General features: G+C 52.3%; 4 protein-coding genes across 4 annotated transcripts; 2 read left to right on the forward strand and 2 right to left on the reverse strand.

The window, feature by feature from the left end:
- Nucleotides 1-82: 82 nt before the first annotated feature.
- On the forward strand, nucleotides 83-2,608 carry Z517_02308 (uncharacterized protein; the record flags this gene model as incomplete). The annotated part of the gene is made up of 1 exon (XM_013431419.1): nucleotides 83-2,608. The coding sequence occupies one exon, from the start codon at nucleotides 83-85 to the stop codon at nucleotides 2,606-2,608; it is 2,526 nt and encodes an 841-aa protein (XP_013286873.1).
- Nucleotides 2,609-7,777: 5,169 nt separating this feature from the next.
- Z517_02309 (uncharacterized protein) lies at nucleotides 7,778-9,635 on the reverse strand (the record flags this gene model as incomplete). The annotated part of the gene is made up of 2 exons (XM_013431420.1): nucleotides 7,778-9,009; nucleotides 9,095-9,635. 2 exons carry the CDS (start codon nucleotides 9,633-9,635, stop codon nucleotides 7,778-7,780), a joined length of 1,773 nt encoding a protein of 590 aa, XP_013286874.1.
- A 9,025-nt stretch (nucleotides 9,636-18,660) lies between these two features.
- On the reverse strand, nucleotides 18,661-19,683 carry Z517_02310 (thioredoxin; the record flags this gene model as incomplete). The annotated part of the gene is made up of 2 exons (XM_013431421.1): nucleotides 18,661-19,103; nucleotides 19,170-19,683. The coding sequence occupies 2 exons, from the start codon at nucleotides 19,681-19,683 to the stop codon at nucleotides 18,661-18,663; spliced, it is 957 nt and encodes a 318-aa protein (XP_013286875.1).
- Nucleotides 19,684-20,430: 747 nt separating this feature from the next.
- Z517_02311 (uncharacterized protein) lies at nucleotides 20,431-22,506 on the forward strand (the record flags this gene model as incomplete). The annotated part of the gene is made up of 3 exons (XM_013431422.1): nucleotides 20,431-21,116; nucleotides 21,190-21,555; nucleotides 21,612-22,506. The coding sequence occupies 3 exons, from the start codon at nucleotides 20,431-20,433 to the stop codon at nucleotides 22,504-22,506; spliced, it is 1,947 nt and encodes a 648-aa protein (XP_013286876.1).
- Between the last annotated feature and the right edge of the window lie 360 nt (nucleotides 22,507-22,866).

The following is a 22,866-nucleotide window of genomic DNA, read 5'->3' on the forward strand; positions in this document are numbered from 1 at the left end:
CAGGACGACCGCAGATGAAGTTTCAAAATTCGAGTGCCAAAAACACCTTGGCTCTACAAGTAGCGTCGACGTGGTCCCCAAAATGTCCGAGTCACTCAACGTCATTGCCCTGATATCGGGCGGCAAGGACTCGTTGTTCAGCGTCCTGCACTGTCTGCAAAACGGGCACGGGGTCGTCGCGCTGGCTAACCTCTACCCGAGCACGAGCCGCGAACAACAAAAAGGAGATGCTCTCTCAAACGGTCCTCGCGAAGAGGACGGGTCGGAAGAAAGCGATCTAAACAGCTTCATGTACCAGACGGTTGGACACTCCGTGATCCCCCTGTATCCAGAGTGTCTCGGCATCCCGCTCTACCGGCGGGAGATCACGGGCTCGGCGGTGCAGATGGGTCGCTATTACGATGCAGGGCAAGGCCAACTTGATGTCGCGGCCGATGAGACTGAGGACCTGGTGCCCCTGTTGAGACAAGTCATGCAGGCTCACCCCGAGGCGAATGCTCTGTGTTCAGGCGCCATACTCTCGACGTACCAACGGACCAGGGTCGAGTCTGTGGCGGTCCGGCTCGGTCTAACCCCGCTGGCATACCTCTGGCAATATCCTGCTCTTCCTCCGCCAGCGGGACGAGGCGAGTCCCTGAGTGGGTTGCTGGACGACATGAACGCCGCGGGGTGTGATGCCAGAATCATCAAGATCGCGAGCGGAGGCATCAAAGAGAGTCTTTTGTGGGCCAACGTCGCAGACCCGAAAACCCAGCTGAGGCTCGTCAACGGGCTACGGCCTTTCTTTCCCGGGCACGAGTTTTGGCTCCGTGGAGCGGTCCTGGGAGAAGGGGGAGAATACGAGACGCTGGCTGTCAACGGGCCCCGAAGAGTTTGGAGGAGGAGAATTGTCATTCCCCCAGAGCACCAATCCACTTATACTGGGGAAGGGGGCGTGAGTTACCTCCGATTGGCGAAGTCTGAGACAGAGGAGAACATTGCAGACCCACCAGAGGCCCAGGAAGAGGCTCTTAGGATACCGCGAGCGTTGGACGCCCAGTTCCAGGCCGTTCTGGCTGCGGTGGAAGCTCAAGAAGCGGCGAATGTCGACAGAAATGCCGACAGGCTCAACGAAGCAGACTCAAAGTCGTCACTACAGAGGCTGGACTCTTCCTTGCGAAGGACCACGTGTCTGGCCTCGAGACACATGTCGATATGTAACATTACTTGGAGTGACCCGAGCGTTGACGGGAGTTCAGGCAGCGCTGCCCGCCAGATGCAAGGTATATGTGATCAGCTGCAATCCTTGCTCGAGTCGGAGACAAGTTCTCTCGCCAGCCAGGTGAGGCTTACGCCGTCCAACATCGTCTCCGCCGTCTTATTGTTAAAGGATATGTCGAATTTTGGGGCGATCAACCCGATCTACGCTTCGATATTCCGCTCGGGCGAACCTAACCCTCCAGCACGCGTGACCATCGCATGTCCATTGCCAGGAAACACCCAAGTGAGCTTGAACGTGCTGCTCGACCTGGGACCTCGCGACGAACGGCGGGGGCTGCACGTGCAGAGTCGGAGCTACTGGGCGCCAGCGAATATCGGCCCATATAGTCAAGCCATCTGTGTGCCAGTGGACAGGGAAGGGGAATCGGAACTCAATGTCCACGACGCAGAACTGGTGGAGATGGTCCATATGGCCGGACAGATCCCTCTTGTTCCGCACACCATGGACCTCTCACACGCAGGGTTTCCCGAGCAGGCTGTGTTGAGCCTGCAGCATCTGTGGCGCGTTGGGCAAGAACGAGGTGTCGATATCTGGCCCTGGGGGATAGCCTTTTTGGAAAACTGCACGGACGGCCCTGCTCGCGCGAGAGTCACATGCAAAGTATGGCAGCAAACTCACGTGAAGGGTTCGGGAGTGACACAGATTGTTGAAGACGAGGAAGACAACGGGACTGACACAGGGTTGGATGCTTGGGACCTGCAGTACAACCGTGCTGCGACATCCAGCGCACAGATGGCGGTGGGCGAACATCTTCATCTTCTCCCGAATCCAAGTGTGTTCCTCAGTGGGAACTCGCCTACCTTCATCCTGCCCTTCATAGCCGCCGAAGTTACTTCTCTGCCTCGAGCTGCGCCGGTCGAATGGTGGAGCATGGGACTCACGAACCTGCCCAAAGCGCCAGCATCAAAGCCCAGAGTGTCGGTGGCTCGAAGAGAGCTTGCTTGGGGGTCCATTGTCAAGATGACAGTCCTGCCATCACACGGAAAAGCAGGGACAACCATTCACTTGATTACAGTGCTGGTCCGCCTAGGGGAAGGGTCTGGGATTAGCGCCGTGGATGGCGCAGACGTGGAGAGGAGCATCCTAGACCTGATCAGAGCAGAAGACACTTATGAGGTGTTGACATTGGCATCGACAGAATTGGTGCATGGTACCGCCTTCATCGCGCTGCGGAGGCAGGAGGAATGGACTGGCATGAGGGAGCAGCATCTCTTCAAGGGCCTGGCGGTCATACCGTGCAACTCGCTGTTTGGAGACTCGGGGGTTGGAGGAACAGCGACATCCTGTCCACCCCTTTCTGTCGCGATGGTCATGCGCATCGACCAGAATCGGAGGCACTCGGGCTGAAGGTGGTGTGCACTGTTTCATCCTTGGATCCCTGATCATGGATTCTAAGAATATCACCTTCGCAGACGAGGAGCTGACTTCCCAATCAACAGCAGCAGCGCAAGCGCTATTCAAGCCATTCACCTCTTCCAGACGCCTCATGAACAAAAAATCACAGCATACCTGGAAGAGCCAATCCTTGTGTTCATTTCGGCAACAGCTTGCGCCGTAAGAATACGCGCTGGGAGTCACGAGTCTGAAGTGCAACCGCCAGCGAATCACACTCAAGCGTCTAGCCTGAGAAGTCAGCTGGAATTTTTTGACGACACTTATAAGCGCCGAGGTATGGTGTTGGCAGACGACGGGGGCGGCAACTGAGAGACCTCTCTTCTGGCCTTTAGGGAGGCTCGATTGTTGATGGGAGTGTCTTCTTCCACGTTGACTCGGGCGCCTACTAGTCATCGCATGTTGGTTCTCCAGAGCGACTAGCTATTTGCCCCTTGATATGCCCACCTATCTTTCAGCATCAATGCTACCGCCCTCGCTTCTGGATTGCCGCCGGGAGAAGTGCAACAGAAAACAGTCGCAATTGGGATGTCTTGGGTTTGGATGGGATAAGGATTGGGTCAGCGCACAGACTGTGAGCATCCAAGACTCGACGTTCGTGGGCACATCGCCAGCACTACTGATGCAGGACGTCGCTGCTGGTGAGCTCTTGAATTGCAATCTGGGCGGTTCGTGTGTCCAGTCGACAGCGCCTGTGGTCTCGTGCGCAATCACAGGCGTCAAAAGAGACGCTGGAGGGCTGGTTGAGTGGCTAGCTGGATGGCTGAGCTCTGTCCTCCAGTGTGTACCCGACCCTTCGACCCTGCAGATGATGTGCAGTTTCACATGGCGACCAACAAAGTCCAGTGTCCCCGAGTCCCAGTTCGGGCAATGCCGTACCTGGAAAGGTACGTAAAGACAGATAGACACCCAGTCCCCACCGCCGTGCGGACGTCCACACACCCATACACAGAGAGAAGAACCGTAGGCCTTAAAACAGCGACATCTCGTCCCGCTCTCTGTGCCTATCCACCCCGCCATAGAAAGCTTACTTGTCCAAGTAGCACTCGGACGTGCGAACCGGTTACCTACCCACCCACCCAGCCATTCGGCCTCTCAAGTCAGCGGTTCAGCCAGCCAACGATCCCGCAAACCGAGCAGGAAAACTCAAAAAAGTGACACGCACGCGCGAGTGAGACAAGAAGATGGCGACGTATGTAGGCCGAACGAATCCGGCCGCTGTGTTTGGTTTGTGGGGGAAGGATAAGTAGAAGAAGGTTTTGCAAGCTTGAGGGTCTGCATATGCAGGTAGTGTGCAAGTATGCAGGTGCTGTCCAAGTACGTAGGTGGTAGATACACCTTTCCTGTGGATGTGGATGTGGATGAGGATGCAAATGGTAGACGGGCTGATCGAGGAAGAGAGGGAGACAGGGACAGACAGAGCGGGGGGCCGGAAAGGGTCTCAATGAACCTGCATGAGCATGAGCATGAACGGCTGCCCTGCTGCTGATATATGGGATACAGGGTATAGTACGGACATGGTACTAGATACCACCAGGGTACCAAGGTACACTCCGTCTGTCGTCCGTGCGAAATACCTACGGAGTAGATACACGAACCATGTGTCCTGTGTCCTGTGTCCGGTACCTACCAAGTACTGGTACCTACGGGAAGTTTACGTACGGGGTATCCATCCTCCAGGGTTCAGTGTCCAGTGTCCAGTATCGTGCCAGGCGTACCTATCCTTGGGCGGGCTCCATCCTCTAGATCTCACCAAACCCTCTCGACCTGCTCACCGGACCCCTCTTTGCTCGGTTCCTAGTCCCCTAGTCCCTGATTCTTCATTTGGAGGGGGAAATGGAAATGTTTGACTTTTCGCTCAATATTTACCCTTTTTCGATCCGTTCTTTGATCTCCGAAGGGAGGAGGGAGGGTCAGAGGGTTCAGAAGAAGAGGCGGGGTTGTAGTGGTGGCGGTTCAAGTAGCTAGGTAGTGGTGGTAGTGGTAGGTGACCTGCCGGCTATCAGTCTGGGGAACAGATCGACCTTGAGTCGGGTTGATCGGCTGGAGTAACTGGGCATTGGGTAAAAGCAACTCGGTGGAACAACCGAAGATATTGAGTTTGTTGTTCGTTGTTAGGTACAGATTCTCCAGCTTCGGGCTCTGACGAAAGGGCTGGGCGGGCGACCCAACCTGGTGGCGCAGCTGTCAGACCTGGGAGAGAGAGAGACAGAGAAAGTTTGTTGTTGGGACTTGATCCGTAGGGCTAGAGAGGCTTAAAGTGCATGCATAGCCAAGCACCCATCACCCACTACCCACCACCATCCACCCTTCACGTAGGTACCTACCACAGGTAGAGAGATAGGTACATATGTACCGAGTAGGTAATGGACAATGATACCCGTACCCAGACTCCGTAATGATCATCTCTGACCTTGCACTCAGTCTTGGATTCTTCTTCTCCCGAACAAGCCACAAACCACACCAGCCTCCCACCCCTCCCACCATCCCACCATCCCCGCGGTAGGGTTCACCTGCGTGTACTCGATATGTGTGTGTGCACAGTGAGAGACAGAGAGAGAAAAGTGTGGGTGGACCAGGACCAGCCAGTTCGTAAAGTTATTTCTCCGAACCCGTACCCATACCCATACCCGCACCCGTCGCTTGAATACTCCGGTATTTGTCTTTGTAGGTTACGGAGAGGTAGCTGGTGTGTGTGGGTGTGGGTGTATCCAGGGTGTGTGGAGACTCGATTGGGTAGATACGAGTATTTACGTAGGTGGCCAGACACCTGGATAAGGACGAGCAATAGCACGGAATATTTTGCGGAATATACAGTAGATACCTACATACATTCAAGTAAATGGTAAACACTCCGCAGTGAGCGCTGAACTTTCCGCCTCAGCATCTGGTGTCCGGTGCCTGGTGCCTGGAAAGGTCCCTACCTTTGAAGATAGGCGGGGCGTCCGCGCCAAAGCCTATCTCATCGCGTGTCGCGTCATCGTGTTTACCGCGTAGCGTCGCGTCAAGTCGCGTCTGTCTTTGCAGGTTCCCTTTTTTTGCCTTTTTTTTTTCTTCGTCCGCCATTCAGATTCGCGCACGACGCGTTTTTTCCACGCTTTGTTTTCTGGTTGGACCGTCCGTGGATCTACTGTACTTGGTACCAGGAGGTGAAGAATGAGGTGCTGGTGACATATCGACCCAATTGCCAATCGGAGTGCGAGTGCACGTACGTAAAGGAAGAGGAAGGAAAGGTACTTGCTCGGACGGTACGAGTGGTGTGGTACCTACAGTAGGTGGAGAGATAGTACCGAGTATCTTGCACCAAGTAGGAGTTTCTTTACGAGATCCACGACTTAGGTCTCCATACACTACTCGTAAGTGCTTGCATACATACAAGTGCATTCTCGTCCGAGTTGATAGACAGGTGGATAGGCGGAAAGACTGATAAGGTGATAGGACCAGTACTCCGTACCCAGTACGAGGTACTGAGTAAGCTTTCCTTTCTTTTTCATTCAGCTGAGTGTTCCCGTGTTGAGCCTCCTCGTCTACTGTCCCGCGCGCTCTCACACGAGTGCTTGGGAATTACCCCTGCACTAGCCTCGTTTCATATCCCGACGTACGTGCATTGCGTTGCCCGCAGTGCCCCTTTTACTAGGAGGACCTCAGCCGCCTCAACCAGCCGCTGTCGCCCATCAATACCATGATGTACTACCTGGCGAGCTGGGTAGTACTCTTATCGCATCACCTCATGAAAAATATGCATCTCGTATCATATCATGGACTCGTAATTTTTTTTTTCCTCGTTTGCAACCGCTTACCCTTCTCGTTCCCCCTTTTTTTCTCTTGCTCTCTTTTCGATTCCCCATCTCACCCTGCTCTACCATTCGCCAATTCAATCGCAATCACGATCGTAATCGCGTAGGGAGGAAAGGGGTAGACAGATACCATGATGTACTCGAGAGGGAGGGCAGGGCCACTTGAGCGAGAGGAAGCAACGAAAAAGAAAAAGATAGTAGAAACGAGATGAAGGAGTAATGTACACGAAGGGGATTTCTCGCCCAGTACCTTATGCCTAAAGCCCCAGTGCCACATCCCCCTGCAGGCAGGCAGGCTGGCCAGGGCCATCCAACTCTAGACCCAGCCAATACAAAAAAGTTTTCTCTGGATCGTTCTGGGGGTTCTGGCGTAATCTGCTCCAATATCCGTTATCTGTTATCGATATTGATATCGATATCGATATCGATAGGGATCCTACGGCAACGATACCTTCCCGGCACATCACCGTCAGATCAGAACCTGCGGAGTACGTAGGTATCTAATGCCAGAGGATCGACTGCACTTAATTTTGTCAGAGCAGTCCTGTAATGTGTACCTACCTCGTAGCACACTATACTCAATACTCGACACTTACACGGAAGACTGATGCTTACATCGAGGCTCTGCCTGCCTACTACTCCGTACTCGGGTACTCAAGAAGAATTCAAGTTCAAAAGTTAACAATATCTAGTAGTACAAGTACACACTGCGGTACATACAGGAACTCTGGAATGGCTGTCAATACTGCGTACGAGCATTGTCGCTGTTGCTGTCGCTCTCGCTGTCGCTGATCGTCCTCGACTTTGTCTGGTCTTACATCCTCCGAGAGCCTGCGCTTCAACCTCTCATCTCCATATCTCCATCCTCACAAAAGGAAAAAGTTTGGCTGAAAAGTCAAAAGCAATAAAAAATTTGATCTCGAAAGAATGAAAAGAAGAAAAAATCTCGGTCTTCCTCCGCCTCCAAACTCCTTCCCCTTCCCTTTCCTCTCCCCCCTGATGACTGCCACCCACCAAGAAAAGGCCATAGAATACAATGGGTGTTGAAAAGTAGAAGTTAAAAGGTTCTAAATCACTTTTCTTCCCATAGACATACACATTCTTAAGCTCCTGCGTTGGTTTTTCCCCGTTCGTCGACTCCGATTTGGCTGCCCCAGTAGGGGTGCTTTGGCGAGGAATCCCTGACAAATATTCCTGTATTGGTCCTGAATCACATCATAAAGATCATTGCGGTCGTGGTTGTTTTGTGTGTTGTTGTTGCTTAGAGTTATTTCGAGTTTTCACATGATGATTCTTGGGTTCATTCGTGAGGTCACATCTGGTATATTTACAGGGATTCGTCTCGCTTTCTCTTCTTCAAAGCACGCTTGCTTTCTCCCGATGACGAATCGGAAGCGCTGCTGCTGGACGACGTTGCCAAAGCGGCTCTCTGTGCCGCCTCGTACAGCGCATGGCCCATTTCCTCGTCGAAGGGTTGGTGGGGTTGAAGTTCTCCATTCTCAAGGACACCCATCACGATGGCACCGCTACCATGGGTACGGGCATGCTGAGCGAGGTTGTCTGAGCGAGAGAACTTCTTGCCACACTCGTTGCATTCGAATGGCTTGTCTTGTGTGTGCAGAGAGCGGTAATGACGCTTGAGATGTTCTTGTCGGCGGAAGCGGCGTGAGCACAGCGTGCAGACGAAGGTCTTGGAGGGGTCCTCGGTCAGGGATTGTTTGCGTCCACGTCGGTTAGCGGGAGCTTGCGACGGAGTAGAGCCATCGGCGTTGCTTGAGCCGTTGTTGTCATCGTTGTTGCTTTGCTGCTCCTGGGGAGTGTCATCGGAGTTGCTTTGGCCATCGGCGTGGCTGTTGATGTGGGCATCGGACTGAGTGAAGGAATGGAACTCCAAATCACTGTCAGTCGAGCCAGTGCGCTTCATCTTACGTTGAGTCTTCTTCTTGGACGCGCAGCACGAACCCGAGTCGGAAAAGGATGAAGCGGGAGGTGACAACAGTCCCGCGTGGGCGGCGTGTTCGTCCTCGTCAAAGCTGCCGAAGCTGTGAACACTCAAAAAGTCCTCCTCTTCACCGATCGACAATTTGAGTCTCTTGTCGCCGTTGTAGGCAATCTCGGGGTCGGTAAAGTTGACAAAGCTGAACTCGTCTTCCGAGTCGAACTCGGTGCAGAAAGAAGTGTCAAACGAGGGGTTCTCAACGAGAGTGAAGGGGTCGGCAGTTTCATGCTCGGGGGTGATGGGGAAGGCTTGTCCCAGGGCAAATTTGTGCTCGTCGTCTTCGGCCGACAGAGTTGGCAAGGGGGGGAAGGTCTGGACGGGAGCCGAGACCACGGGTTCGAGTGAGGTCGAGGTCAAATCTCGCAGGTTGACAAATTCAGCCACGGGATAGGCAGATGGCGAGACTTGAGATTGGGGTGAAGCTGGGGCCAACGAGGGTGATGTGCAGCTGCTCAAGTTGATGGTGCTAGCTGTGGACGTGGCAGAACGAAAGGAGTCGGTGCCGTTACTGGGCACCATGGCGGCCTTGGCATCACCGGGATGCGGGAAAATGTGCACCTCTGCCGTTTTCCTCGTCAGTCAAACTGTTTCACACTCACTCCCCCCTCTTTGGGGAGATTTTCACTGAAACCGGATAGTACTTACGTCCGTTCTCCGCCCACTCATCGAGAAATGTGAGAGGCTGCATTTCCTCCTTAGATGCTTCGATGGGCAAGTTAAAATACCCGGCGGCATGCACGGGCGTCTGGTTCACACTGCTGGCCGGAGGGCTGCTAGCAGTGCTAGGACAGGCCGAGAGACATGGAGTAGGAGGTGAAGAGTGCCGGCTCTCCAAAAAGTGTCCGTGTTCCATGTGGGCGTTGCTGTCCAGCATCATCTTAGGCATAGCCATGGGCATGGCCAGGGTCAATGGTGGTGATGCTCGGGGAGTCAGAACCTGCTGAGGCACGTAATGGGCGTGAGGGTGTCCTTGAGCAAACGAAGCCGGACCTTGCCAGTACTGGTGAACCATGTACTGCTGGTGCGGGTGTTGGTGTTGCTGGTGATGAGGATACCCAGCCATGGGGCTATATGCAGGCTGCTCTGTTGGCATTGGCGTGAACACAGCGTTATGTCGTGCGTCCGAGTCGGGCCGGTACTGGTAGAATTGGATCTGTTGAGTTGCCATTGGATATGAAGCTTCCATTTCGAATGGTCTTTTGACAGAGAATACAAAAACTTGTTTCTGTTCCTCCTTTTGTCCTTCGTTCAGCTTACTGTCTCTGGCAGGAAGCCTTGGAAGTGATTGTGGTACAAGTTGGTACAAAGAAAATTGCGATGTGTCCAATGAATGGCTATGTCGTCGTCGTCTCTCAGGTTGTGTCCCTTTTGGTTCTTTTGGTCTCTGGTGGTCAGGTCACTAGCTTAAGCTGTACATGTAATAGTTGCAGGATATGCTGGTAACCGAGCAGGATCTCAAGTCAAGGGATTAGAGATGGAAGTATGGTACAGTCGATGTGATGTGATGTTGATACAGGCTGTGTCAAAGGAAGGACAGGATATTTGTTCAATAGTTTGTACAAGCAGGGTTTTGTTGTACGGGTTATATTGAACAAGGATCCGGAAAGGCCTGGGGGGGTTGGTTCAAATGAGAGAGAGAGGTATGGATATAACAGAAGTAAAAGAAGTTGTAGATCGCGGGGGAGATAAATGAACGACTTTGTCCTCTGATATGAGGGAAACGAGAGCGAAGAGGCAAAGAAGGATAAGAGCTGGACTGGTACTGGGGTGCCAGAACGAGACCATAAAGAGTCGATCGCTGTGATTTCTCGAGGCCGGTGGGCGTAGTGGGCGTAGCAGCACCACCAGTGCCTTGGGTCTCCTGCACCTCGATGGAGTTTAGTCGGATGGACTTGCATGGACCGGGCGCTGCATTGGGGCCCGTAGTTGGTGTTGTTGGTTAGACCTTTTTGGACCCTGGTCAGTTGATGGGTTCAGTGACTTTGATGCGAGGGTGGAGGCCGCGGTCTCACCAACCCCCAGTCCGTCTCAAAGACTATCACCCACTAAAGTAGGTTCCACTTTACGGCTGGCACCCTTAGAGCAGCGACCTTGGTAGGTACTGCCAGGCACTCTGGTGCCTTGGTGCCTGGGTGCCTGGCTAAGAAGGAAGAGCCCGGCCTGGTCCCAGTTCCAGTTGGTCCCTTTGGTCCCTTTGGCTGGGCTGTGCTGGAGCGCCGCGCCCGAACAAGGACTATCACGCAGTACCCGTATGCATGGGAAATTGCACTCTGGGCTCAGCACACGCACCACCTGCATCCCACCTCATCATGTCTTTTTTATGATTTTTTTTTTTATTTTTCGGGAAGCGGGAAGAGGGAGAGAGGCCAGAGAGGGGGGCCATTGTCCTGTCCATGACGCACAAGTTGACCTTTCGGGTGGCCTTTCTCGTGGGTGTGTAAGTGACTGGGTGAAGTATTCGGAACTCGTACTTGTATGGCTGATGAGATATCGGAGTTGTGCCTCCGCATGTAATCCTATAAAGGAGTGGAAATGACCAGAATGACCGACCACCTAGACCCGGCTATTGGAGGAATAAAAGACGTCCATCACAAAACACTGCCGCTCCTCAACCTCATGAGTGGTCCCCGAGTATACGAGTACTTGTCGAGTTGAGTCCGTATACCATCTTGGCTTTGGGATTATCCAACATCAAACGGGGATGCTTTTCTCGTACCTTGATGTGCTAAAACAAAAAAGTATGTTCGACACCGATCCGCCAATCCTCCCTGCCGCTTGTCGTATTCAGACATGACCTGGTCTTGTCTTGTGTGAGGTGATTCGCTTGCCACCTTGTTATCCGAAGATGGTTGAGACAAATAATGGTGGTGATGGTGGGCAAATGACGTGCTGTGGTGTCGTTCAACCCAAACTGTATGTACCTCGTAATCCAGGGAGCATATCGCGCGTACCGAAAAGACAGAATAATGACAGAAAGACGTGTGATGCTCCCTCAAGCCAAGGCACGGTCCACGGCCCATGCTCCATGTTCATGTCCCTGACTGGGCGAGTCGCTGGCACGTCAGAACGCCAATCATCAGCGTGACGTGGAAAAGCAGATGGTGATAAGCTGCCGTCCTCGGGTTCCCCTGGAGCGAATCGCTGGACCGGCACTTGTTGGACTCTATTCTTGGATTTTACGAGTGCGCCTCCCCGAAAGCCCAGAAGCCCATAAGCCCATATTGCCTATAGTCAACGCCTACCCCGTACATGTATGGCAATCGGAATGCTCACCAAGGACAAATCCATTAAGTCTGTGTAGCCTGTTAAAATCACTCATGGCTGTTTTTTCCCTACGAGTAGACGCCCAAGCTGGATGGCTATTCTCTTCTCTCGCTATCTGGACTGATGGATTGGTGGATGGTGGAAATTCGTAGCCGTCATCATCACCAGCTCCTCGTCTTCCCAGCACACCTGACAATAATGTATGTGTCTGTCACAGCGTCACCCTACTCTTGCCTTTCTGTCCTATCCTTTCCTCTTCGGGTATTTATGCTTTGGGTGTCTGTCTGTGATGAATGGCATGATGGGAATCACACAATCGGAAAGGAAAGGTGGTGGGTGGTGGATGGTGGCAAGTATTGTACCTCCTAGGCAGTGATTTTTCGGAACAGCAAGAATTCGGTAAGCGTCACAAGGGAAAAAAAAAGTAAAAGCCATCAAGGTTGTGCAGACAGACGAGACGGGCGAGCTTGCATAGCCAGCCATGGTGCAAATGTCTCAGACTCTACAAGGTATGAAAGAGCAGCGAATCCACTAAAACTGTGCCGACATATGCAGGTACGACAGTGATCGCGTCGCCCGTGTCGCGCGCATGCGCCCCCCATCATCATCCAATCCTCGCCTCCTCACCCACTCCGTCCTCCAGCCATTGACGAAAGAACGAAAAAGTCAACTGGGTGGCAGAACCAAGAACCAGACAGCTGGCTTTGGCATGGCATGCATGCATGCGTGGATGGTTTGCTTTTCCCGGATAGATAGACTGTGCGTTTGTGCCTCTTCTCATGTTACCCGACAGAGGTAGAGGTAGAGGACAGGATTGATTGGCTTCCCAGGTGGTGGTGAACAGTCCAAGTTCACATGCAAAAAGAATGGTCGCATCAAGAGTCTACGAGTGGGAGAAGTACCTAGTAGTAGTGGGATATTCCTTATTCCCGTTACCTACTCGTACACCAAGTACAAGTATTCGCCTCTCGGATCAGACAACTTGCTTTTCCCCGCCGCTCCCGCCAGTATAGACAGCTGATCGGGTGTTTCATCTCTTGCAGCTGCAGACCCGAGGTTTGGTTGAGGACCTTGACTATGCCTTCGTAACGAGGGACTGTCAGCAGCCTCTGTTTCTACCTAGTTACCACTCGCACTGGCTGCTCTGGTCCAATTCGTACCCATAGCCCGTCTTCTGTTGCATCGAGTCATTGCTGTTCCACCAGCAGAAACGAGTGTGCTCGTAGCTAGTGACTCTATCTCCAAGTTATGACGACTTGTGGGATTCTGATAGTCCGTCCTTGGTAGCAGTGATGCTACCAGTGGATCCTACATCCCAGTCCGTACAAAGGTCAGGGTTTCAAGAGCCCGAAACAAAGGCCCTGGAAAGGCGTGGATGCTGGCTGGCACTTGGTGGGGTGACCATTTCTTCCTTGTAGCGGACACGTATCGATAGGCATTTCTTTAGTCAATGTCTGGTTTCTGGGTCAAGACTCCAACAGCCCTGCAAAAGTTGGGCCCCCCCGGAAGGTCGTGGAGAACAGAGTTACTCGTACTCTTTGCGCTGGGAGATACCCTCTGCCAGCTCTGTCATCTGTCTTCGGGTACCCTGTATGACAGTATATACGAAGGCTCTGAGAAAGTATGGAGGTGCTTCCCGTCGACAAGGGAACTCTCTTTTGGTCAGGCATCTCCTTCTGTGGTCATCATTAGCCAATAGCGAGTGCAGGGTCTGATCTTGCCTTGTTTGCTTCTTGTCGTGGCAAAGAGTGTCCCTTGTCACTCTCGTTCTGGTGTGCCTGGCTATCAATCGCCTTCCACACCACACCTTTCCGCGCGCGCACACCCACCTTCTGAGTTGGACGCGAGACCGAAGGAAACCCTGGGTCGACAAAGCGGCACTTGTTTCCTCTCACTCACTCATTCCGCTGGTGCCCCAAGCAAAACGGTCTCGACGGATGGCCCAATGGTGGATTTGTTCAGCTCAAGCCATCGCTTGGGGAGTTAGGCACATCCAGAGCACTAGGGAAGAGTAGATCCCAACGGTGTCTCCTCCCAGGAACCATCACCTTCCCTCAGGTACCCGAGCATCTCCACTTTGCCCCAGGACCCAGAATGGCTCTGATGGCCCTGGTGGCCCTGCGCGCTTTTCCCACATCCGCGACCCGGGCACATCCACAGTGGGCATCAAACTTTTGGCCCTTCCCCCTGCCTCAAGCCGACGGCCCCAGGCACCAAGCTGCAGGCGCCGTCCTTCGCGCGCGCGGGTCCCGCGATGGGCAAGTGGTCCGTGTCTTTGATGGCCCTCCCATCTCGCGCCGAATAGGCCTAGGGCCCTTCCAGAATGCTCGCTGTTGATTCGACTCCACTGAGGACCGCGGTCTTGGGCCACCACAAACCAGAGACTGAGCGTGGCAAGTTGACGCCTATCTTTGCCCAACCAAGACTGCTATCAGCCCGCGAATGCCGCCAGAAGCACTTCCAGACCCGCAGCGGCCAGGACCCTAACGCAGGAACATTGTGGGACATCTCATGCACGATGTGCTCGACTTTTCTCCGGTGCCCAATTGGAGCTCTTGGGCTTGCTGCAGGTACCAAGACTCTTTTCTTTGCCTGGCTACCACGGCTGTCCATCAGTGGCCAAAGACCTCGTCTTCTGCCCGCCCAGGGAGCTGCAGCTCGTGTTTCAGATTCGAGGCGATGCGGCAATGCCATGTGCTCATCACTCGTACGTGAGCCGTCTCGATCCTTCTACCAACACGTCTTCTGTGTGGTTGTAACCTTCTTGACCCCCATCATGTTTCATGTTTTTCTTCTCGGACAGCGAAATTTTGCAATTTTTTTTCTCTTTGGCGACACCAACTAGTTCTACCACGTTCTTGGTCGCTTCTAAGCTCGATTCGTTATCTCGACGCTAGAAGCTGGTGGGCTTGATCAGAAATCCTCCAAAATTGGTACTGGACTATCTCGGCGGCCCGAACGGCGTTTTCTAGGTGAATTGGCCCTTTCGCTCCAGGCACAGGAGACCAGGATCATGTGCTGTTACCCAATGCCGACACCAAAGGGATTTCGCTCTTGACTGTGGGTGGCGGAAGTCTTTCGCTAGACTTTGTGCGGAGGGAAGACTTGGTGCTTCCGGGGAAATTGCATCTCCACTTTCTCTATCACCTTATCGATGGATGGCGTCGGGGAAGGAAGCAAGACGTCTTCAACTTAGTCTCGTTTAATGGGTTGGTCAATCACCACTTTTCTGACTCGGGCAGTCACTTTCACCTGAGCTTCTGGATTCCATGGGGCGTGGTCCGTTCGGTGGCTGCCGTTGAATACTCGTACGGATGATGGACGTCGCCTCTCTTTTCCGTGGTGGTTCTGGCTGGTGATCTAAATTTCGCCTCTTCACGAAGCTCCCCCAAGCCGCCTTACTCCGATTACGGTCGAGAAGTACGAGTTATTATCGGGATGATTGCATCTATCTTCTCGCGCGAAAGCCGGAGACTCAGAGTCCACTGGCCTCGACTCGTAACATGCCAACCTCGGACAGCTCCGTCTGCTGGAGCCGAGATGTAGGTTGTAGCAGACTATCAATCCGCGGGGCAGGGCACCTTTTGCCGTATCAAGAGCTGGATGAGTGCCGAATCAACCGGGTACAAGTGACAAAGTCAAGAGACTCTACGAGGTACCGAGTACATTCCTACATGCCGGTTATCGGGGTCCTCCCATCGTGTGCTGTGCTGTGTTGTTCTGTGCTGGTGGTGATGGATACTTTCCCTTCTGTCCTCCATGTGACTGGATGCGCATTGGGAGAGTTTCATGACGGGTTCGTCGACTCTTTAGAGATTGTCGATCTTGAACGACGCCACCATCGCGATCCATCTTGTAGGTAGAAGAGTCAGTAGATGGATATGGCGAAACCTACCATGCCAACTCATGTTCAGGCCCAAGGCTGGCACGGTTCGAGCTGGGCTCGAGGACGATCGAACCCTGGACCCTGGTCCATGTCCATGGGAGATCATCGCTCAGGGTATGTGCTTGTACCTCATACTCCGTACCGAGTACAGAGATGTTCAGGCCCAGCCGACCGAACTTTAGCTGGCACGGCTGGCACGGCTGGCTAGTTGCCTGGTACCGGAAAAGGTGGTTAGAGAGAATATTAAGGTACCTACCTATGTACGGAGTATGCTTGACATCTATGCGAGATAGGGAGGATGAACCAGCCCCCAAATCCCAATCCCCCATCCTGAGTTTGCTTGGGACTGGATCTCGTACCGAGTACATGTAACATAATTAATTATTACCAAAATGGCAAAAATGAAGAAGGCTGTGCAGGCAAAAAGAAAAATGCAATCAAACAATCAAACAGTGACCAGAGGGTTACCCTGCTTGCCCTGGCCAACTTTCCCAGAGCGCCTTGCCCTTGCCTGCCTGTCCACAATAATCCACGTGTGATTTCGAATCCTGGTCTCATCTCGTCTCGCTCCCTGGGGAAGAGGAATCAGGATCATGATTATTGAGTAGCTGAGCGGGCACCGAGTACTCGGAAGTCACGACTCACTGTAGTATCAACCTTGTCCTTGTCCTACTCGTACGAGTACTGCGAGTACTATGAGAACTTGGTTCTTGGTTCTTGATACTTGGTTCTGGGTATCTAGCTTTCAAAAATAACCTTAGAGCTTTGCGTCACAACGAATGAACGCTCTTGTTCATCCATCTGCACGATAGCATTTTTTTTCATCCTGCCGGGCAATGGAGTTCGGAAGCTTACAGTACATATCTCAACATCCTTTTTGACACACGGACTCGGACACGCAATGTGGCTGAACTGGCTTGCCGGTGGCTGGACAGAGAAAGTGTGTCCAACTAATAACGCCTCCGTCAGAGAATCATGACGTCCTTGACCAGCTCGAGCAGGTAGAGAGGGCTCAGGAACCTTCAAATCGTGCGCCACTTGCGGTTACTCGTGTGTCGAATATCAAATGGACAGATGGCGAGGATGGGCGCGACGGGTGAGGTCTGCATTGATCTACGCTGTTGAGGTGTAGAGGTACGTGTACTTGGTCCTTGGTATTTGGTAACTTGGTACAGCTGATGCATGCATGCTCTTTGTCCAACCTCAGCCTAGCTGCCAGCTTCATCCACTGGCAGTCTACGTGGTAAGGTTACTACCGAAAAAAAAATGCTTATATCAAGGAAACTGCAGGATCGACAATCGCCGGCGGGGGAGCTTTGGTGAAACACCCCAGGGTCTTTGCCTATAACTTACCCGCAAAACTCTGCGAAATAAGGAATGGATGGGATTGCCCTTGATATTGCCCAAATTCTCTCATTTCCTCTACCCTTTTGGAGGGAACAAGAAATCCGAGGGTTTTTGGTAAGCAAAATGACGACAGAACCCGAATCTGATCATCCAGCACAAGCCATAAAAAGCGTCCTTGCAGATTCCCCTTTTTTGTTCATTTGTGAAGATGTCGACTATCTGATTGGAGTGGGAAGCGGCTGGCGAAGGCCCCCACAATGAAACAATGCAATGTTTCGCGGTTCCATGGCCTTTCGTAGAGCCCAGCCAACTACTAAACTCTTGTCAGTTGTGAATACAGATGCACCTCACCCTTGATCATAGCATAGTGAACAACTCCTTTTCGACAATCAGCAATAACCGTGAGATGGCAGTGAGTTCAGGCTACACAATGCAGCCACGATGACATGAAAAGGAGTCTCATGCCACAAACTGGCGGCGAGTACGGACAACCACTCCCCTACCTCAAGGAACTGGACTGTCTCTGACAATGACATTGCACAGTGTTGGACTCGCCGCACGCGCCAGCAGTCATATTGTCGAGATTGCGGAGCAGGTGAGCGCCCCTACTGTGGCTGGACGATAATGATGTTTTCGAGGCTTCGCATACAGCTGAAACCAGTTTTGTGCTGCACAAGTCTGTCCTTGCACCCTATCCCTGTGAAAAGCCCACTTGATATTTTTGAGCAATAAGACCCGCGAAGACCTCCCATGTCGCTTGACAGGATGGGAAGAACAGGGGTTTAGAAGAAGATGCAAAGCAAATCACCACGAAACTGCCCGTGGCTGAGAAGAGGAAAAAAAATCAGATTTGGCTTCAGAATATCAGTCAATATTTGAGATCATGCTCACCCTCCACCCACCCAGACAAGGGTCCAGATGAGGGAAAGCAAACAATCATTCTCTTCCTATCAATAAAATTTGCTGTTGCAGTTCATCACAAGCCATGATTACAAAAGTTCAAAATCCAACCGATGGCGACGAGGGAGGAAATTTCTCTCTCGAGTTCCCCAACTTGTCGCCAAGACATTTATATTGGACTAGTCCCAGTTTGTGCTAGCTCCCCTCTTCTGCTAGCGCTCTTATCGAAACTACAAGTCGAGATTTTTCCGTGCCTCTCCTTCTCTTCTCTTTTTTCCCTTTTTTCGTGCAGCGCTGCCACTATCAATTACCCCTGTGTTGCTTGGCCCATGTTTCTAAATTCTCCATAACGAGACCAAGTGTCAGTGGCAGCACAGATCAAACCATAATTGCAATTACCGATCTCCTCGACGAGTTGGATGAAGAAACCCATTTGAGTGGCTGATGAGTTTGGGCTCGTCGAGTGTTCCTGCGCTGGTCTATGCGTGGGGTCGGACATACTATGTTTTGCGTAAGCAGGGTTGGACGAGTACAAAAATTTTGACCTCGGGCACGTTCTTCGAACGAGCAACAGTGTTGAAAAGCAAGTACATGGCTACCAAGAGAGGAGTCTGGAGGGTGGGTGTATACAGCAGCAAGCAAAGTCATAGGCTGCGGTACAAGTCTGGGCCTTCGAACTGCCTGAAGATGAACAGAAACTCCATCCAAGTTCTATGCTCTTTTGTTTGCAGTGTTGCTTTTCCCCATCTAATGAGTCGCTTTTGTCACCAGCCTGAATGCGGTCGTCTCATGTCGTAGTGTTGAAGTCATGCCCTCATTCATCTCCTCCGATCTTTTCGATCTTCCCATCCCTCTTCTCTCCTGTCTCGCCAATGACTCTAATACGATCGATCCGGACTTTTTCGTTGTCTCCTTCGCTCTCCACCACAAACACCACCAGGCTAGACACATTTTGAAATTTGACAATGCGCAGTTCAATTTTGGCAGTTCCTGTTTTTGCATCCCAGTCCTTCTCCGACAGTGTAATCTCCTGCGCCGCTTGTGTATCGTCGGCCTCGTCAAAACCAAGGATGCGAGGTCTATTGGTGTAGACCTTGACCAGCTTCGGTCGGCTGGGGGACTCATCGTCGTCGGTATTGTCGGGTAAGGAGGTGAGGTGTAATGAGTGGATTTTTAGTGTGGACATGAAGGGGAGGTAGAGCATGAGCTGTTCGTCCGTGTCGCTTTCGACCCAGTCTGATTTGTCCTCTGCTTTTCCTATGGGTCGCCGCGCATTAGAACATTTCAACACTCATGTAGGAGAAGCCGCCCAAAACCGCTTACCTTTGGGTTTGGTTCCACTGATCAATGTTCTCGCGTTTCCATGCTCCGAGTCCCAATTCAGCAGTTCCATGCCCAAGACATCCACCTGAGAAGTCACGTTGCGGTATCCTCTTGGTAGCTCAAGACCGACCCATGTGCTATCGCTCGAGTCCTCTGTATCCTCGCTCGTTTCTAACTTGTTTGCCTCATTGGCCAATTCCTTCACCGCGTTCGATAACTGCTCCCGGTCTCCGCCTTGGATGACTTTGACTGTCTGCGCATTCTTGAAAACCACAAAGGTGGGCAGTACTCGGATGCCATATGACCGGGTGATGTCCTGCTGTTTGTCGGTGTCGATTCTGGCGAACGTGATCTTGTTTGGGCGCGACAGTTGTGCCGCGAGTTGCTCGAAGATGGGGGCGATCACCCTACATGGTGCAAACCAGTCGGCATAGAAGTCGGCCACGACGATCTTCGATGACGAGAGGAGGACTGAGAACTGGTCGGTCGACTCGATATGGACTAAGCTGGACATGGTGCTGGCTTCTTTAGCTGGCCAGACGCTGTGGGTTGGACCGAGGAATGGGGATAGGTGTATCCCGTTATCGACTATGAGACGGCGCAGTCTCAGTCACGGGGCGGGCTGCGATGCCAAACTATTCCGTTATCGATGAGAACCAGAGCCAGGACATCCAACAAGGGAAACCGTTCAGGCCAGCAGAATCAGGAAACCGTGACTGGCTCCCGTCAAACCTCGAGGTTCTTGTTATTGGACTTTGGGCTGCGGTGGCTTCAGCCCCCGCCTTTTCAGCCCAGCGCGGGCCGGGATTTCTTTTCACCGAATCAGAGCACCGCAATTCCTCGTTTTGTATCAATTCTTGATGCTTCACTCGTCCCATATCGATCTCTTCGTCCCCCCATCCCACTACTGTCCACTACTTGACCTTGCCTTCCACGATGCCCTGGCACTCGTCCATCTTCAGCCGCTCTAGACGGTTCAATGACCTCTATAACTTCTTCACAGTCCCGTCTTCGCTTAGAGCTGCGGTATGACGCATACAAACCTCAAGCTGAATCGGTGCGCATATGCCAGAGCGATCCAGCCTATGGTAGCTCGATTTGCCTGTGCGTTACGCACTCGATTTGGCTTTCAAGAACTCTCCAGTGACTCTGCCCCAGGCCAAGGGACCAGAGTTCTTCTTGTATAAGATGGATTTTCTCTTCGTTGATGTTTCTGCTTCAAGTCATCATCCTATCCTGATCTACAAATGTCGACTATCACATGGCTGCTGGACGCACCAACGTCTTCTTCGTGCCCTACAGGCCTAACTCAAAGTCCAAAAAACCGTCCTCGGGTGAACCTGCCATCTCACAGCAGAAACATGCTGCTCGCGAGTACCATCGAAAGGCCAAGCTGGAACGACTCGCTAAGCTAAACGCCATACATAACCGCGATGCACGCAGTGCCAGTGAAAGTCCTCCACCTGGTATCTCTTCTCGGCCGCCCCTGCTTCGAAACAAGACCTTCCCGGAAGATGAGATTCGTAACAGGACATTTGCTGTGTTTGATGTTGGCACTGGAGTGTTGGATCCCTTCAATGCCTGCGTCCCCAGTGGTGTACCTTCATATGCTCTCGACATTTTAGACTATGGTAAGTTTGTGGCGTCATGGCCCTTCTCAGATCAAACACATCCTCTCAGACATCTCGTTCTGAAGACCTTGAAGACAAAACTCCTCATTATATTTTCAGGTCGTTCGAATCTTGAAGCCGGCATCTCCCTCTGTCTTGCACACTACCCCGTTGCACCGGGAGCCGCAGCCTCCTCACTCATCCGACCGACAGCCGCTTCGAGGCAATGGACAATAGCCAGCTCCTCCAACAGCGTCCTTTCAGAGGGGACTATCAAAATTGCCCTGTTAGCATGTGCGATGCAATCTCGTGCCGCATTCTGGTCCATTATTTTTGCGTAAGCCATTCCTCCTATTGGGCACCACTCCCGTGGTTGATGATACCTCTATTGGACACTAATTGTGATGAAGAGGCGCAACACATAATGCCTATCTTCAGGGCGAAACAGGTACCCTGAGTCGCAATCGTACCTTACGGTTGTCGTACAAGACTCAAGCCATCAGAGAGCTAAATGTGGAGATCCAAGAGCTTCAAGGCCCAGCTTCTGACGAGCTCCTACTTGCCATCATCACACTAGCCGCCCATGGATCTGGGGAGCAATTAGAACCCCCTCCGCAAGGAGAGAATCTGAGCGCGTTACAATCGGTGCAGAGCTTTCAGTACTACGGTCGCATGCAGAGCGAAGCGGCACATCTGAAGGCTATCTGCCATTTGGTATATCAGAAGGGAGGCCTGCATACCGTGAAAATGCCCGGACTGGCGAACGCCCTTGCGTTGTACGTCGCCCTACAAACCCTCGCTGGTGTTTTGGCACCCAATTAACGCTAAACAGGGCCGATATCTTCTATGCATTCCAAGATATGCGCGTGCCTGCATTTCCGCTACTGGCGCCAACAAGCGTGATCATGTCGACATGGCCTGCAAGTTCCACGCGTCTAACTCCATCCCTCCAGAACTTGGCAAGTGGTTTCCAAGATCTGGAGGATGTGGCTGGCTTTGCACCGTTGATGCAGATCGTCAACAACGCCCGTCTGATCACCATTGGATTTGATGCTTACCTATCCGGCCTCTCCTCGGCGCCGTCTCTCAACCAGATAGTCTGGGCCAGAAACTTCATGACGCACGACCTACTCTCGGCCCCCTCAGAGCTCCTAGTTCCATACTCTCGCACCGGTTCATCCTCACCACAGGATAACGATAGCTCAAGTATCATGGTTCACAGCTCTCCACTGCAATCACTACACAACCTCGTTCGGCTATCGACCATGGCATATACACTTGTAGTGCTCTTTCCTGTACCGAGCGTTGCAGGTATTCATGGTAAACTGACACGAGAACTAATGCTTGCACTAGACAACTGCACTGTACTGGAACTTTGGACGACGCATTCGAGGTTGTTGCTTTGGAGTACAGTCCTCGGAGGGGTCATTGCACAAAACACCAGTCTTCGGCCATGGTTTACCGAGATGATCAGACAAGCCCGGACCAAAATCCCCCGTCTAGCGCTCTTAGACGCGAAGAGCAGAAGTAGAAGCAAGAGCAGACACTCGAGTCACAGTGTGAGTTCTGTTAGTGACGACGACGGAATGGATGGGGAGTCGGACGCGCTGTGGCCAGTGGTGAAGGACATTTGTTTTCGGTTTCTCTGGTTCGACGGTCCTGAATGTGACGGTCAAGGTCGAGTGTTTTGGGGCGAAGCGTGCGACGACACGAGCAAGCTAGCCTAGCCACGGGAAGGGTGTTCAGAGATTTCGTCGTTGGTAGGGAGTCGTGATAAATTAATTGATTTTGTTAGAATTGGTGTTTGTGTTCGTGGGTGAAGCAAGTAAGCAAGTAATTGCGCAAATAATCATGATACAAAACCAAGGTTAATCGTGTACCTTACAAGGTACCAAGGGACTACCAAGGGACTACTGAGGTAGGTAGGTAGGTAGGTAGGTAGGTAGGTATGTATACAAATGCCCAGCCAAAGCTAAAGCTAGAGCTATTAACTACTATATACCCCCCGATAGATTCTGATATGATACGATCTTCAACGGACCCAGAACCCAGAAGGATACAGATCAACGACAACATCAAGAAGAAAA

This window comes from Fonsecaea pedrosoi (assembly GCF_000835455.1).
Source record: "Fonsecaea pedrosoi CBS 271.37 unplaced genomic scaffold supercont1.2, whole genome shotgun sequence".
NCBI classification, from domain to species: Eukaryota; Fungi; Ascomycota; class Eurotiomycetes; order Chaetothyriales; family Herpotrichiellaceae; genus Fonsecaea; species Fonsecaea pedrosoi.